The sequence below is a fragment of the Fopius arisanus genome, unplaced genomic scaffold (genome assembly GCF_000806365.1).
Source record: "Fopius arisanus strain USDA-PBARC FA_bdor unplaced genomic scaffold, ASM80636v1 scaffold00024, whole genome shotgun sequence".
Lineage (NCBI taxonomy): Eukaryota > Metazoa > Arthropoda > Insecta > Hymenoptera > Braconidae > Fopius > Fopius arisanus.
In genome coordinates this window covers 410,640-427,978 of record NW_011887763.1, presented here as the reverse complement: position 1 = coordinate 427,978, position 17,339 = coordinate 410,640, and the positions used below count along the sequence as shown (strand labels likewise).

The 17,339-nt window shown below is 45.5% G+C and overlaps 2 protein-coding genes across 3 annotated transcripts; both read left to right on the top strand.

Moving 5' to 3' along the window:
- Positions 1-44: 44 nt before the first annotated feature.
- Positions 45-2,997, top strand: LOC105264608 (transmembrane channel-like protein 5). 2 transcript variants are annotated; one of them, XM_011301597.1, is made up of 5 exons: positions 45-283; positions 487-904; positions 2,045-2,392; positions 2,483-2,616; positions 2,699-2,997. In XM_011301597.1, the coding sequence occupies exons 1-5, from the start codon at positions 247-249 to the stop codon at positions 2,833-2,835; spliced, it is 1,074 nt and encodes a 357-aa protein (XP_011299899.1). In that variant the 5' UTR covers positions 45-246; the 3' UTR covers positions 2,836-2,997. The 2 variants fall into 2 exon arrangements, with proteins under 2 accessions (XP_011299899.1, XP_011299898.1); XM_011301596.1 differs by having other exon boundaries at positions 487-2,392.
- A 394-nt stretch (positions 2,998-3,391) lies between these two features.
- On the top strand, positions 3,392-17,188 carry Dnah3 (dynein heavy chain 3, axonemal). Its single transcript, XM_011301812.1, has 11 exons — positions 3,392-3,951; positions 4,028-4,225; positions 4,349-4,618; positions 4,702-7,095; positions 7,176-10,342; positions 10,398-11,680; positions 11,750-12,436; positions 12,650-15,296; positions 15,374-15,753; positions 15,834-16,175; positions 16,311-17,188. Exons 1-11 carry the CDS (start codon positions 3,392-3,394, stop codon positions 16,605-16,607), a joined length of 12,225 nt encoding a protein of 4,074 aa, XP_011300114.1. The 3' UTR covers positions 16,608-17,188.
- The last annotated feature ends 151 nt before the right edge of the window (positions 17,189-17,339 follow it).

The following is a 17,339-nucleotide window of genomic DNA, read 5'->3' as shown; positions in this document are numbered from 1 at the left end:
GAGTTACCATCGCCTGTTGTATCGACTCGAGTTCCAATCATTTCTTAAGGTCGATGAAAAAGGATCTATGAATCAATTTCAGTTTTGTTGTTCCACGTGAAGATGTACCTGTCAAATCAGCGTGACACAGGGGGAATTGGCATTGATTAATATATCTTATCTGATAACGAGATAGGTATCGATGCTTATCGAATTTGCGAGTACTTGGGGCTCGTCAGGAACAGGTCATTTCGCACTTTGAAAGGAATGGGCAGTCTTGAAGACGTGGGCATCCGATCAGAGGGTAAACATTTTTTTAACTTCAATTTCAAAATCTAGAGGTCCAAGAATTAAAAAATTCAACAAAAAATTTCGGTGTCTCAATTTTTGCAATAATAAAATGTGAAGATTTGTCCTTCAATTTTTAATTAAAAAAAATATCAATTCATTGATGTTTTTAATTAACTGAAGTGACGAATTTTGAATATTTATTTATGATTTTTACAGCCTCTGAGGGCTCATCGATATGGAGTGAGAGTCGAGTGGATCAGAAATTCTCGACATCCAGAAGTGCCTCAACTCAGAGATACCACTCAAAACACACGAGACATCTCCCCTCAAGGACGATAGCTGTCCTGGGGAAGTCCAGCAACAGTCACCTGAGGGTGGTGAACCCACGTAATTTATCTCCATCTCCCGTTGGCAGTGCATCTCAGATTGAGGACAATGCTGAGACGATTGCCAACCACCTGGAGATGCAAGATGACCTCATGCAGAACGATCCCCTCTCGGAGATGAGGCGGTTGGAGGCCCTCAGGGATATGCCCCAGTGTCTCACTGTCAAGAGGTCCATCAGAGCCAAATTAACGAGATCAGTTGAACTCAAGGGGGACAGAAGAGTCCTCACCAGGTGGAAGAGACTCAAGTACGCGATGAGTATTTTTTTCATGAAGACATTTATTGCCATGAGAGAAATTACTTCTACTATGGAGCTTTGGTATGGCCCAATTAAATCAATTGAGGGTCATTTTGGTAGTGGAGTTGCTACGTATTTCAAGTTCCTCCGTTGGTTGCTCATTCTCAACGTCATTAATTGCATCTTAAGTTTTTTTTTCGTCGTTCTTCCCCAATCGTTGTTCGCCACACACGGAAATTCAACGTACAACTTCTGGGATATTTTCATAGGAAACGGATTTATGGATGAGACAATTTTTTATTACGGTTTTTACACAAATCTTACGATCGAAGCAATACCTGGACTCCAGTACAGCATACCATCTGCTTACATTTTAACGATGATCTTCTGTTATATCTTCACGTTCATCTTTCTCTCTGTTAAAGTTGCAAAATCCTACAGGAAATGTTTCATCGAAACCTCGGGTGGAATTCATAATTTGTACGCAACAAAAATATTCTGCGGATGGGATTACAGCATCGCCTCGGCGAAGGCAGCAAATCGCTGTCACCAGTCGATTTACAGGGAATTGAAGGAGCTCCTTGCAGAGGACATAAGTCAAGAGAGCTCCACTATTTTCAAAAGACTCATTGTATTATCTGTTCAAGTCTTCATGACCGCTCTTGTCCTGGGGGCCCTGGCAGGGACCAGCTGGCTTCTCCAATATCTCCTCCTACATCACAAATCTAATACCACTGATTCTCCATCTCTTCTTCTGGTGCCTCTCGTGATCACTGGAATAATGAATATCTTTCCGGTTATCATTTCGATGCTGGTGAAATTCGAGCGTTACAGCTCAAAACGAAAATGTCTTTTCGTGAATATGATAAGAACGTATGCGATGACAGTAGTGATAATAGGAACACTGCTGGCGTATTGGCTGACACGAAGCCTGAACTCGTGCTGGCAGACGGAATTGGCCCAGGAGATCTATCGTCTCATAATCCTCGACTTCCTGGTGTTCACTCTTGGGAGTTTTATCCTGGAGTCCCTGAGACACCATCTCTCGCCCTTCTACAGTGTCCTGTCAACTCCGAAATTCGATATTGCCCTCAACACACTCAATCTCATCTACAATCAGATCCTTTTCTGGGTTGCCTTCTATTTCAGTCCACCTCTGTCGCTGGTGATGGTTGTGAAGATGACGATGACGTTTTATATAAAGAAATTTGGTCTGATGAGGCACTGTGAGCCACCCTCCACCTCCTGGAGAGCTGCACAGACTCAGACTTTGTTCCTGGCGCTCGCATTCCTGGGGATGACTGGTGCTCTTACCGCTCTGGGATGGGTTATCACCAGTGTTAAGAGCAGCAGCTGTGGGCCGTTCAGGGATTACGATTACACCTGGCATGCTATTATCGAGGAGGTCCTCTCGCTGGGGAGGAGCAGTAAATTGTGGATCTTCGTCGAGAGCATTGGAAGACCTGGGGTGGGGGCTGCTTTACTAATCGCCATGATGTGAGTCATTACGACAAATTAACAGAACCCTTTCCTTATTATTTTCTTTTTCATTAATGTTATTAATGATTAATTAATTATTTATTTCAGCATGACGGTGTATTGTTTGCGGGCTAAGGCTCAAGCTAGTAGGGAATTAGTGCAAATACTCAGGGAAATGCTCGTGTTACAGTCAAGAGATAAAGACTTTTTGCTCAATGAATTTTCGAAGGTAGCAGATGAAGGTGAGAACCAAGGGAATCATATTCCCCGGGGAAGAGAGAGAGTTATCAATCGATTATTAATTTTTATTGATTTATTTTATAGAGTGGCTGAAGAGGAGAGCAGCCAATGAAAATCGTCGCAGTGTTATGAGCCCACGAAAATCCGTCTGTCATAATCAGAAGGATGCGTCATCGCCGAGCTGTTCCAAAAACTACGTGAGGTTTGATGACGAATATTGAAGACGTGATGATTATTTTTAATGGTCTATTTTTTAACTGTGCGCTCAATTTTTTTAATATGAGTCTTCCAATTATATATGCCAAAGGATTTGTATTCATATAAAAGCCAAACGGTTTGTCGTTGAGACGAAATAAAGTTGTTTTTATCGAAATGAAAATGTATTTATGTTTGTAATTTATTAAAATCCTGTCATCTTGTTTTTTACTGTTAATTTTTTACTGTTTCTCCTTCTAGGTATGCATTTTTTCAATTATAAAATTCTTGAGATGTTTTGACAAAAGAATTTCACAGCGAAAATATTCAAACACAATAAATTCCATTTTAATAAACCAAATTTCTTTATCAGAGTGATTTAACTGTCGACAAATGATTTTCCCAGTGCAGATGATTAAACGAAATTCACAATTCCGCGGTTTTGTACTCCTCCAACGGTTGCTATGGCCACGATTACGAGTGTGGCCCGGTGTAGTTATCCCCAGCTCTGAAAATCCTGAAACAAGTCCTTTCAATTAGAATATCTAAAAAAATCGAAATGACCTGAAGTTAATCACCGAGATGTCATCAAAAGGGAGAAAGTGCAAGCCGTCAGTTCCTTGGCTACCGGAAGTTGAGCCGACACCCCACATCCCCGAGGCTGTGAAATACCAGAGGTTCCAGCCTCTTCTCCAGGAGCGTTCCTGGACGAGGACAGTTCCCTTCAAGCATTTCTTCAAATATGTGAAGCCCTCGGAGAGCATAGGCAGTTTGTATACGCCCTCAGCCCTGAAATTTCGCCTGCAGACCCTGAAGAGACGACGTAGGGTCCAGCCCCAGACGAAGGACTTCCTGGGGAAGGACGGAGACCTCCAATATCCCCCGATCTCCCTGGTTCGCGCCCACGAGGCAGAAGTTCAGAAGAAAAATGAGGAAAAGAGGAAATTACTGGAGTCAGTTCCTGGGAATGTCATTAGTCTCGTGGATCTCGCTGATGGCACCTGGGTGAAGAGAAAAGCCGAGGCGAAGAGAAAGAAAATCCAGAGGATGAGAGAAGTTATGGAGGAAAAACGGAAGACCCAGGTTGAGCGCGAGGCCCTCGAGAGGATGGATTTGCAGAGGAGGGAGGCTGATCTTCCCAGGTGAACGATGCAGTAATTGTTTATATTAATTGTAATATTGATTGATTATTGAACGAATGATTTTTCTTGATCCCAGGTCCGTCGAGTCCCAGAGGGAACAACTCCTGGGATCCAGCGAAATCGAGAAGATTAGGGATGTTAGGCCGGAGGATGTCGAGAGAATTGAAACTCTGTGCTCTTCTGAAATTTTAGATCATCATCTGGAGCCTTTCGACAGGTCTCATATAGAAGGGGCCAAGGCCAGGATACAGGGGAAATTAAAACAAAGAGACGAGTAGGTTGTGAAATAAATTGTGATTGTGAGAAGTATTTTTTAATTATTTATTTAACAGATCCCGGATTTATCGAGTAATAGAATTTTTTCAATTAATTTTTACGCCTCCACAATTTTTTACAGCTTTGAAGAACTTTTAGAGGGACTCGAACCGGAGATTGTGCGAGATTATAAGAGAAGCGTTCGAATCGCGATCGTTGATTATATTTTAATGGATGAAGATGAACGGGAACGTCTGGGTATTCGGAGAATTCCTGGGGAATTTCCTGTACTTCATATTCGCGCCCCTGTCCCATGGCATCAGACTGCAGTGATCGCTACCCATTTTATCCAGCATAATTTATTCATTGGAAATGAAATTCTCAGAGAAATACGAGATCTCTGGTTTTCGAGGTAATTCGAAATCCACCAACAACAGATTTCATAGAATACTATTTCTTCTTTCTCTTTAAAATTTTTCCGTTAAATCCGTGTAGGTACAGCTCGATGCGAATAATTCGAGTATCAGATCTGGGGTGCCTTCCGATTCCTGCGGTATCCCTTGAGCCAGCAGTGGAATCTCTGTGCTCTGAGTCCCTGAAGAAGCTGAAGAACGAGTGGCTGTCAGACGTGTCGGAGCTCTTCCTCGAGAAGAAATCCGCGTGGTCGTTTCTCTTCACGTCGAACGCGAACTTCTCGACAGCCCTAATCGAAAAGTACTTCCGATCGGTAAATACTCTCCTCTCGTGTCAGCTGCGAACAATTCTCCTGGACACTCTATCCGAATTCAAGGACTTCCTCATTCAATACAACACCGGTAACTCCTTCGAGGGTGATTACGAGGACTTGACGTTCATCCGTCGTCCATTCATAACGATTTCCGTGGAACCGGTTCTGGGGACTCCAGAACTCCGACTGAACCCCAGCCTGAGTGCCCTGCACTCCACCCTCTCCAGGTGCTTCAGTAAAATCTTAAAAGTCGCATCGAGAGTTCCGAAGATTGAGTCCGTAATATTTCCGGAGTTCGAGGGAACCGGTTTTTTGTTTCCAGTGTCTGATAAGGAGTCCTCTGTCTCCAGAATCATCTCCGAGAGTCTCAGGGCAGTGGAGTTCAATCGGATGGGCCCGGAGGACTACCTGAAGCATTACAACGATCTCAGTTACATCCTCGACGGTCAGGCCTCGAAAAATCTCTCGAATTACTTCGATATCGATCCGATCCCTTTCCTCAGGGAATTCGGAACGAGAATCGACGGTTACGACGCCCTCAGCCGTGAGATATGCCTCTTTCGGAATAAAATACCGCTGAATCTAATCGAGATCGACTGCACCCTGGTGAACACATCGATGCGATCGATCCTCTATGACCTGAGAACATCGATTTGCGAATTTTTCCTTGAGGAATTACGATCGAATAATCGAGAGTTGTGTCACATCTTCGATGAGATTGCCGATAAAATATCTGGAATGCCGGAGACAACACAGGAGGTTGTCGATCTCTTCAACTTCCTGGTCGACAGTCGTGACAATACGATGTTCAGTTTGCGAAGTAAATTAACGAGATGCGCTGAATTGATATTATTTCTATTCGATTATCAGCCACCGAGTGACGAGGACATCGCCCTCAACACCAGGACATTAACGTGGCCGAAGGAGATGGAGACTGTCATGGAGTTAGCGACGACAAGATTGAACATGAGGAAGGAGTTTGTCGAGGGTGTTCTCAGAACGAGGAGAGACAATTTCGAGCAGAAGATCAATCGTATGCAACTGGCGATCGATCAGTTCAAGAAGAAGGATCCACCGGTTCTCACTGTCGAGGAGATGGAGCAGGCGACTGAGGAGATCGAGCAGCTATCGACGACCATGACGGAGATGAGGAAAGAAGCTGAGCAGATCAATGAGGAAGAGGGACTTCTCGATATGGAACTCTCCCCCTATCTTCCTCTTCCTGGAATGACCTCGACTGTCGAAACGTTCGATAAACTGTGGCACACCGTTCTCCATTTCCACAGGAATTATGAGAAGTGGTACTACGGCCCCTTTCCGGGCCTCGACGCAGATGAGGTCAGAGAGGAGACGGATAATGCCTGGAGAACGCTCTACAAATTGGGTAGAGTCTTGACAGATATTCCAGGTGCACGGAGAATCGCGGAGATGATTCGAGGAAAAGTTGAGAAATTCAAGCAATTCATTCCAGTTCTTCAGACGATATGCAATCCTGGACTCCAGTCTCGACACTGGGTCCAGATCAGTCAGGTCGTGGGTGAGACTATTGTGGCGAGTGATCAGAGCACTCTCGCCCAGATGATCGAGCACGGTCTGCCAATTCACATATCAAAACTCGAAGAGATATCCTCAGCTGCCACGAAGGAGCACACGTTGGAGAAAAATCTCGAGAAGATGAAGGCCGAGTGGGAGCAGATATTCTTCGACCTGACACCTTATCGAGAGACTGGTGTACAAATTTTATCCGCTGTTGATGATATACAGATGCTTCTGGATGATCACATCCTCAAGGCTCAGACCATGAGGGGATCACCATTCGTCAAGGCCTTCGAGCACGAGATGGAGTCCTGGGAGAATAAACTCATCAGCATGCAGGATATCATTGACCAGTGGTTGACGTGTCAAGCCACTTGGATGTATCTCGAGCCTATATTCAGTAGTGAGGACATCATGAGGCAGATGCCCACGGAAGCAAAGAACTTCAGGAGGGTCGACAAACTATGGCGGGGGATGATGACGGCCGTTGCACAAGATAAAAAAGTCACGACTGCTACGGGAATTCCAAATATGTTGGAGCAATTTCGAACTTGCAATTCCCTTTTGGATGATATTCAGAAGGGCCTCAATGATTATCTAGAGAAGAAACGCCTGTTCTTCCCCAGGTCAGGGTTTGGCAGTAATTTTTTTTGGATATTGTAGGAATAGTAACTTTTAATGTTTTATAATAAAATCTCTGCTACAGATTTTTCTTCTTATCGAATGACGAACTCCTGGAGATCCTCTCCGAGACGAAGGACCCGCAGAGAGTGCAGCCGCACTTGAAGAAGTGCTTCGAGGGCATCAGCAAGCTCAAATTCACGAAAGACGAGGAGATAATCGGAATGCTCTCTGATGAGGACGAGTACGTTCCCATGAGTGGAAAAATTTATCCAGCTGACGCCAAGGGAATGGTCGAGAAGTGGCTGTGCCAGGTGGAGGAGATGATGATCACGTCCCTGAGGGATATCGCCCAGGACAGTGTAATAGCTTATTTCACAGCTGTCAGGGAGGAGTGGATCCTCTCCTGGCCGGGGCAGATAGTCCTCTGTGGCAGTCAGATTCACTGGACGAGTGAAGTAATCGAGAGCTTCGAGGAAGGTTCAACGTCGGGATACCTCCAAAAGTGCAGTCAACAGATTGACAGAACAGTAGCTCTTGTACGGGGAAAGCTAGATCCTGGTACAAGGATCACCCTGAATGCTCTCATTGTCATTGATGTTCATGCCAGGGACGTCGTTAAGATGCTTGTTGAGAGACAAGTCCAGGATGCCATCGACTTTAACTGGATATGCCAACTCAGGTACTACTGGCTGGAAGGAGCCATCACCGTCTCGATGATAACGACAGACGTCACCTACGGTTTCGAGTACCTGGGGAATACTCCCCGTCTGGTAATCACTCCTCTGACAGACCGATGCTACAGAACTCTAATGGGCGCCCTGAAACTGAACCTCGGAGGTGCACCAGAGGGTCCAGCGGGCACAGGAAAAACCGAGACATCAAAAGATCTTGCGAAGGCAGTGGCCAAACAGTGTGTCGTCTTCAATTGCTCCGAAGGACTTGATTACAAAGCAATGGGGAAATTCTTCAAGGGTTTGGCTCAATCAGGTGCTTGGGCCTGCTTCGACGAGTTCAACAGAATTGAATTGGAAGTGTTATCGGTGATTGCCCAGCAGATTCACACGATCCAAATGGCGATAAGTATGAAAGTCGAGCGGTTTCTATTCGAAGGGACGGAATTGAAGCTCAATCCAACGTGCAACGTCTTCATCACGATGAATCCCGGTTACGCTGGACGTCAGGAACTCCCGGATAACCTGAAGGTTCTCTTCAGGACTGTCGCAATGATGGTACCAGATTACGGTATGATTGGAGAAATTACTTTGTACTCGTACGGCTTTATGGACGCAAGAAGTCTAGCTGAGAAGATCGTCCACACGTACAAGTTGTGCTCCGAGCAATTGAGTTCACAGAGTCATTACGATTACGGTATGAGAGCTGTGAAGACTGTCCTAACGGCAGCTGGAAATCTAAAGTTGAAGTATCCAAAGCAAAATGAAGGGATTCTGGTGCTTCGGGCAATTGTCGACGTTAATCTACCGAAATTCCTGGCTCAGGACGTTCCTTTGTTTAACGGAATCTACAGCGATTTGTTCCCGGGGGTGGATCTACCCAATCCTGACAGAGACGAACTGATTGATTTACTTAAAGTCAACCTTGAGAAGAGAAATCTTCAGGCAACGGAATGGTACGTCGACAAGGTAATTCAGATCTACGAGATGATTCTCGTGAGGCATGGGCTGATGGTTGTGGGAGATACTCTGGGTGGCAAGACCCAAGCGTATCAGGCACTGGCTGATGCTCTGGGTGAGCTATCTGTAAAACGAAGGGCTGTCATCAAGGAGTTTAAGACTGTTTATAGGATTATTAATCCTAAAGCCATTACCATGGCTCTGCTGTATGGGTCTTTCGATCCTATCTCTCACGAGTGGAGCGACGGGATCCTGGCTAATACCTTCAGAGAGTACGCCCAGTCCTTTAACTTCGATCGCAAGTGGATTGTTTTTGATGGGCCAGTCGATGCCGTTTGGATTGAGAACATGAATACAGTTTTGGATGATAACAAGAAGCTTTGCTTGATGTCCGGTGAAATAATCATCATGTCAAACAAGATGAATATGATGTTCGAGCCTGCTGATCTCGATCAAGCTTCACCTGCCACTGTCAGCAGATGTGGTATGATCTACATGGAACCATCGCAGCTCGGTTGGCAGCCCCTCTTCGAGAGTTACAAGAAGGATCTGCGACAGAGAGTTCTTGTTGAGCAATTTGACCTCGTCGTCGAGCTCGTTGACTGGCTGACTCCACCGATTTTCTGGTTCATCAGAGTCAACTGCAGGTGCTTCGTCGACACCTCCGATCTTCACATGTTCCTGTCCTTCACCCGAATGCTCAGCACGATGTTAGAAGGGGAGACGCAGGTTAGTACGGTTTGGCTCCAATGCGTGATGCTCTTCTCGATGATCTGGGGTTTCGCATCGACACTCGTCAGTGACAGCAGAAAAGAGTTCGATTTGTTCTTCAGGAAAATTTTGGATGGGAAGATTGAGGAGTATCCGAAGCCCAAAGCCTTCAAGCTCTCGAAGCAACAGCTGTTCCCTGATAGGGGGACGATTTACGAGTGGCTGTACGACAAACGAAACAACGGCAGCTGGATATCCTGGATGGACACTTCGGCCCCGGTTGCACTACCGCCGACAGCTAAAGTCAGTGATCTCATTATTCAGACGAATGAGGTCTCCATGCAGCGATTCTTCATAAAGCGACTCTTGGAGCGATCAATTCCTATTCTCTTTGTGGGACCCACAGGCACCGGAAAGTCCGCAATTGTTCTGGATTATCTTGTCAATCTGCCGAAGGAGAGGTACATCCAGAATGTCGTCAACTTTAGCGCCCGGACGAGTGCAGCGCAGACGCAGGAGATCGTCATGTCGAAGCTGGATCGACGCCGGAAGGGGGTATACGGTCCAACCATGGGAAAAAAGTGCATTCTCTTTGTTGATGATCTGTCGATGCCCCAGAAGGAGATCTACGGCGCTCAACCTCCGATCGAACTCCTACGACAGTGGATTGACCACGGGTACTGGTTTGATCCGAAGGACACGACTATTCTCTACCTCATGGACATTCTCATGATCGCAGCTATGGGACCACCTGGGGGTGGCTCTAATGTCGTCACTCCCCGACTCACTCGTCACACCCACATCATCGGAATCGATGCCTTCGAGGATGCGACAATGACGAAGATCTTCACGTCCATCCTCGACTGGCATTTCGCCAAGGGCTTCGACTCCAGTGTCTCCAGGCTCGGTAAGTTTAGTTATAAGTCACATGGGACTGTCACATGACTGTTATGCGACTCCAGGTAAGATGCTGGTGGCCGGGACGATGGAAATCTTCCAGGAGGCGATTCTGAACTTCCTTCCGATCCCCGCGAAGAGTCACTACACGTTCAACCTGAGAGACTTCAGTCGTGTGATAAGTGGAATCGTCCTGGTGCCGTCCTCGAGGATGCGAGACCCTGACAAGCTCATAAAACTGTGGATTCACGAGGTTTACCGAGTATTTCACGATCGCCTTGTGGATGATCAAGACAGGGAGACCCTCTTTAAGATGGTGAAACGAGTGACGTACGAACAATTACGTCAACCCCTGGACAAAGTGCTGTCGGATTACCTGAAGGAGGACGAGAAAATCGTCACGAGTGCTCACATTCGAGATCTCTTCTTCGGGATGTACATGGAGCCGGATGCCGACCCGAAGATCTACGATCAAGTGATCGACCTGAACGATCTCCAGGAGAAGATGGACTATTACCTGACGGAGTACAACATGATGTCGAAGACCCCGATGTCTTTAGTTCTCTTTCGATACGCGATCGAACACATATCGAGGATTTCTCGAGTCCTGATGCAGGACAACGGTAATGCGTTGCTTGTGGGCGTCGGTGGATCAGGAAGGTCGTCCTGCTCGAAACTCGCAACAGGAATCTGCGAGTACATGCTCCACCAGATGGAGATCACCAGGAGTTACGGGCCCTCGGAATGGAGGGACGACCTGAAGCATCTTCTGCTGAAGGTCGGCTGCGACGGAAAGCCAACAGTTTTCCTCTTCGCCGATAATCAAATCAAGGACGAGTCATTCGTCGAGGACATAAACATGATCCTAAACACGGGAGACGTGCCAAATCTCTATGGAACCGAGGAGAAGGCTGAGATCCTTGAGAGGATGACGAATCTCGCGAGAGAAGAGTCCGCGAAACGTGTAGAAACCACACCAATGGCTCTGTACAATCTCTTCATAGAGCGTGTGAAAAAATTTCTTCACATTGTGCTGACGATGTCACCGATCGGCGACGCATTTCGCAATCGGATACGCATGTTCCCGTCTTTGATCAACTGTTGCACCATCGACTGGTACATGCCCTGGCCCCCCGATGCCCTCGAAAAAGTCGCGACCATTTCCTTGAAGGACCTTGAAATCGATGACGAGGTCAAGCGCAAGTGCGTCGTCGTATGCAAGAATTTTCATGAGACTGTTCAAAAGTCGAGTGAGGACTATAAAAGAACCCAAGGTCGAACTAATTACGTTACACCCACCAGCTTTCTGGAGCTCATCAAGTCTTTGTATAAGCTGTACGGTCAGAAGGTCTGGTAGAATCAGTGTAACGAGTTATTTTTAATAATTTATCATTAATTGGAAATCGATTTGTCACAGGTGAATCAGATAACGTCCCAGCAGAATCGGTACGAAGTGGGTTTAGAGAAACTGGACTTTGCAGCTGGTCAGGTCGCAGTGATGCAGGAGGAGCTCCATGCACTCCAGCCAAAACTGGTGGCGCAGTCTCAATTGAGCGATAAACTGATGATCAGGATCGAACAAGACACGGTGAACGTAGAGGCGAAGAAGGAAGTCGTGGCAGCAGATGAAGCTTTAGCCAACGAAGCAGCAGCCGCTGCTCAAGCCATCAAGGATGACTGCGAGAGCGATCTCGCAGAGGCCACACCAGCTCTGGAGGCTGCCCTGTCGGCCCTCGACACTTTGAAACCGGCGGACGTCACTATAGTCAAGTCCATGAAGAGTCCACCGGCTGGTGTTCGGTTGGTCATGGAGGCGGTGTGCGTTCTCAAGGGTGTGAAGCCAGAACGTGTCCAGGATCCCTCCGGCGTGACGGTAGACGACTACTGGCCCGCGTCCATCAAAGTCCTCGGGGATATGAAGTTCTTGGAGAGTCTTAAGAGTTTCGATAAGGATAATATACCACCGGCGTACATGAAAAGGATTCGCGAGAAATTTATGAATGACAGGAGCTTTCAACCGGAAGTCATCAAGAAGGTCTCCACTGCCTGTGAGGGCCTCTGCAAATGGGTCAGAGCGATGGAAGTATACGACAGAGTTATCAAGGTCATTACCGTTATTATTCATCTCAATCGGGAGTTCTTGTAAAACATTCTTGTAATTCGAAGCCGAAAATGAAAAGAATATGCTCTAAAAAATTATTTTTACTAAATATAAAATTTTTGTTTATTATAATATGTTAATATATGTATATAACATAAAATGTAACATTTTTAATGAAGAAGAATATTTCTGAACATGAATTTGTATTTTGAACAGGTTGTAGCCCCGAAGAAGGCGATGTTGGCGGAGGCGGAGGCCGAGTTGGCGGCGCAAATGGAGACGTTGAACGCGAAGCGCAATCTCCTCCAGGAAGTAACAGACAAGCTCCAAACGCTGAACGACGAGTTCGCTGAGTGTATGAGAGAAAAAAAGAAGCTGGAGGATCAGATAGATCACTGCATGCAGAAGCTAGACAGAGCCGAAAAGCTTCTGGGAGGACTGGGTGGTGAGAAAACAAGATGGAGCGAGACGGCGTTGAGCTTGGGGGCAAGTCTGGGCAACGTCATAGGAGATGTTCTCCTGTCCTCGGGGATTGTAGCTTATCTGGGGGCATTCACAGTCGAGTATCGGAATAATCTGATAACTGAGTGGCACCAGACATGTCGGGGAATGGGGATTCCCTGTAGCCGTCACTTTAGCCTGCCCGATATTCTCGGTGAGGCCGTCGAGATCAGGGCATGGATGATTCACGGCCTCCCCGCTGACAGCTTCTCCGTGGAGAACGGCATAATCGTAAAGTATGCCGATAGGTGGCCACTGATGATTGATCCTCAGGGTCCGGCCAACAAGTGGATCAAGAATATGGAGAAGCAGAATAAACTGAATGTCATTAAACTCACTGATCCCAATTACGTCAGGATCATGGAGAACGCCATTCAACTTGGCCTCCCAGTACTCCTCGAGAATATTCTCCAGGAGCTTGATGCCATCCTCGAGCCGGTACTCCTGAAGAATATCTACAAACAACGTGGCGTTCTCTACATGAAATTCGGTGAGAATGTTCTCGAGTACAACGATAACTTTCGTTTCTACATCACAACAAGACTCCGCAATCCCCATTACCTCCCGGATATTGCGGTTAAGGTGACACTCCTGAATTTTATGATCACACCTCAGGGTCTTCAGGACCAACTCCTGGGGATTGTCGTGGCGAAAGATCTACCAGTGCTCGAGGAGAAGAAGAATCAGTTGATTGTCGAGGGTGCAAATAACAAGAGAATTCTGAAGGAGATCGAGGACAAGATCCTGGAGGTTCTGTCATCCTCAGAGGGGAATATCCTCGAGGACGAGACAGCTATCAAGATCCTGTCGTCTTCAAAACTCTTGTCAGAAGAGATCGAGGCTAAACAAAAAGTCGCAGCAAAGACTACCGTGGAAATAGACGATGCACGCGATGGTTACAAACCAGTCTCACGTCACGGTGCAGTTCTTTTCTTCTGCATATCAGAATTGGCGAATATCGATCCAATGTATCAATATTCGCTACCGTGGTTCATAAACCTGTACATCTCAGCGATACTCAGCAGCGATAAGTCCGATGATTTAAATATCCGAATCGAAAGTCTAAACTCTATTTTCACGAAAAGCATCTACAGAAACGTGTGTCGATCACTCTTCGAGAAAGACAAGCTAATCTTTTCCTTAGTGCTGACAGCGGGGATTCATCGGGCGGAGGGTCGAATCCAGGAGGACCTGTGGTCCTTTCTCTTGACAGGAGGAGTGGCCCTGCAGAATCCCCACAAAAATCCAGACCCTACGTGGTTGACTGAGAAGTCCTGGTCGGAAGTGACGAGAGCTGATGCCTTAACCGGGCTCCAGGGCCTCAGGCAGTCTTTCCAGGAGGGGCTGGCTTCCTGGAAAGATTACTACGACCTCTCAAATCCCCAGGATCACTCCTTTCCTAAACCCTTCGACGGGGTCACAAGGAAGGAATTGAGATCCCTAGTAATTCTCCGTTCCGTTAGGCCAGACAAATTGGTATCAGCAGTTCAGAGTTTTATTTCCTTGAACATGGGTCAGACTTTCATAGAACCCCCACCATTTGACCTCCAGGCGTCCTATGACGACTCGACAAGGACTTCCCCCCTCATTTTTATTCTGTCCCCTGGGTCTGACCCCATGGCAGGGCTCATTAAATTCGCGGAGACCAGGGGAATCCTCAAGAAGAACCTCATGACCATCTCCCTGGGGCAGGGCCAGGGCCCCCTCGCTGCTGACATGATCAGAAAGGGGATCCAGTCTGGGGAATGGGTTGTCCTCCAGAATTGTCACCTCGCTGAGTCCTGGATGAAGGAACTCGACAGACTCTGCGACGAAACAATAATTCCTGAGGCCACTCACGACAAATTCAGACTCTGGTTGACCAGTTATCCCTCCAGGGCATTCCCCGTGTCAATCCTTCAGAACGGTGTGAAGATGACTAATGAACCGCCCAAGGGGCTCAAGCAGAATCTTCTCAGGAGTTACCTGAATGATCCCATATCAGATGAGAAGTTCTTCAAGGGCTGCAAGAGAATCATCGAGTGGGAGTCACTGCTTTTCTCGTTGTGCTTCTTCCACGCCGTCGTTCAGGAACGCCGACAGTTCGGACCCCTCGGCTGGAACATACCTTACGAGTTCAATGAATCCGATCTCCGCATCAGTGTTCTACAGCTCCAGATGTTTCTCAATGACTATGAAGAGGTGCCATTCGAGGCACTCCTGTATCTGACGGGAGAATGCAATTATGGGGGCAGGGTCACCGATGATAAAGACCGGAGACTCCTAAATTCTTTACTAAGGAACTATTATAATCCTGCGGTGATCAGGGATAAGGACTACGTCTTCTCACCCAGTGGAAAATTCCGGATGCCCAGAGAAACGCGTATGGAAAATTATTTATATATATCTATCATCATTTAATAATGATAATTTTAATAATAAAATAATAAACTATATTAGACCATGATGGGTGTTTGGAGTATATCAAGACTCTCCCGATCACTGTCTGGCCCGAGGTCTTTGGACTCCATGACAACGCGGATATAACAAAGGACAATAATGAGTCGATGCAACTCCTCGGCGGTGTTCTTCTGACTCAGACGCAGATTAGCGTCGGGGGAGCAGAAGGTGATGCTGATGCCATGGTTTCACTATTGGCTAGTGACATTCTCGATAAAATGCCTGAACAATTTAATCTGGAAGACGTGGCTGACAAATATCCGGTGCTTTACATGAATAGTATGAATACTGTACTCAGACAAGAGCTCATCCGGTTTAACAGACTGACGATTGTCATCAAAGGATCCTTGAAGAACGTACAGAAGGCGATCAAGGGACAGGTGAAAATTGACGAGTCAAAGAGTTTTTAAATGATTTATTGTTTATCAAAATAAATTCAATTTCATTAATTTAAAATCAGGTTGTGATGTCTGCGGAATTGGAAGAGGTCTTCCTCAGTATGAGCATCGGAAAAGTCCCATCTGCATGGGACAAGAAGTCTTATCCCTCGTTGAAGCCCTTGGGGAGTTACGTCAATGATCTTCTGGCGAGAATTAAGTTCTTTCAGGATTGGATCGATCACGATGCGCCGAATGTTCATTGGCTCTCTGGATTTTTTTTCACGCAGTCATTTCTCACTGGCGTCATGCAGAATTACGCGAGAATGCATAAAATTCCTATTGATCATCTCGATTTTGAATTCGAGGTGATGGGGGATTTGGATGGCGTCCAGGAAGCAGCAATCTCCGGGGTTTTCACCCACGTCAGTTTTCAATGTTTTTCTTCGTCTTTTTTAATAATAATAGTCACAATAATAATAATAATAAATTATTCAATTGATATGAATAAATCAACTTTATAATACAATTGAATTTTTTATTTTTTTTTTTGGTTTCAGGGACTTTTTTTGGAGGGTGCACGTTGGAATAAAAAAATTAATGAGCTTGACGAATCGAAACCGAAAATAATATTCGATGTGATGCCAGTGTTGTGGCTGAAACCAGGGGAAAAAGCGAAATTCAAACCACCACCGAGTTATGCCTGTCCTGTTTACAAAACGAGTGCCAGACGTGGAGTCTTGGCTACCACTGGTCACTCATCCAATTTTGTGATGTATATACTGATTCCCACGAGACTCGAAGAGTCTCACTGGATCAATAGAGGTGTTGCTTGTCTTACGCAACTTGATGACTGATTCGTTAATTGATAATGAATGATTTTGATAAGGAAAAAAATTATTTAACTGAATAACAGGTAATATGGTAATATAACGACTTTTTATTATTTGTGAGGGTCACGTCTTCATCGTCAGTCCTTAAAAAACAAGCTCGAGAAATGCACAATGAGAAATAACAAATGTAAAATTGTATATAATATTGCTCATGACGGAAGTGAATTTTGAGGTTAGAATATCCACGACAATGTTTATTGATAATTTTTAAAAGGGTTGAAGGCTATATTTATTTATTTATGTATTTGAGTTAATCTTCTAGTCTCGTAAGTGACTTACTTCATATTCTGTCAACTCCTAAGAGACCAATTTGCTCTTGATCTTTCCTGCGACCGTCCATTTAATTATTTCAAAATTTTCAATCCATGATCGATCGATATTTTATTGTTTACAATTCATGCAATCAAATCTTTACATTTGTCACCCATGTTTGTTAGATGATGGAGATAATCGATTCTCCTCTCGAACTAGATTATTTAAACAATCTCCAAGGACTTGATTAAGAAACTTTTATAGAAACGTGTGCATGGAAAATTCATGCAATTATTTTTTATCTAAAGTCATATTATGATTCTTCCAATTTTCATCGCCAATGGTTTTACTGAAGAAACACATAGAAATACCAGAAAGAACTCGAACTCAAGTGAATGAATTAAAATTGAAAGAATCAAGTTCATCCTTGAAATCTTATAAAAT

What these genes read in the sequence shown, in the direction of transcription:
- LOC105264608 (XM_011301596.1), top strand. Translation starts at nt 247, where the DNA reads ATGGGCAGTCTTGAAGACGTGGGCATCCGATCAGAGG. An exon ending in CGTGGGCATCCGATCAGAGG is followed by an intron (nt 284 to 486) that starts GTAAACATTTTT and finishes TGATTTTTACAG; the next exon opens with CCTCTGAGGGCTCATCGATA. An exon ending in TTCGAAGGTAGCAGATGAAG is followed by an intron (nt 2,617 to 2,698) that starts GTGAGAACCAAG and finishes TTTATTTTATAG; the next exon opens with AGTGGCTGAAGAGGAGAGCA.
- Dnah3 (XM_011301812.1), top strand. Translation starts at nt 3,392, where the DNA reads ATGTCATCAAAAGGGAGAAAGTGCAAGCCGTCAGTTCCTTGGCTACCG. An exon ending in ATAAGCTGTACGGTCAGAAG is followed by an intron (nt 11,681 to 11,749) that starts GTCTGGTAGAAT and finishes GATTTGTCACAG; the next exon opens with GTGAATCAGATAACGTCCCA. An exon ending in CCGGATGCCCAGAGAAACGC is followed by an intron (nt 15,297 to 15,373) that starts GTATGGAAAATT and finishes AAACTATATTAG; the next exon opens with ACCATGATGGGTGTTTGGAG.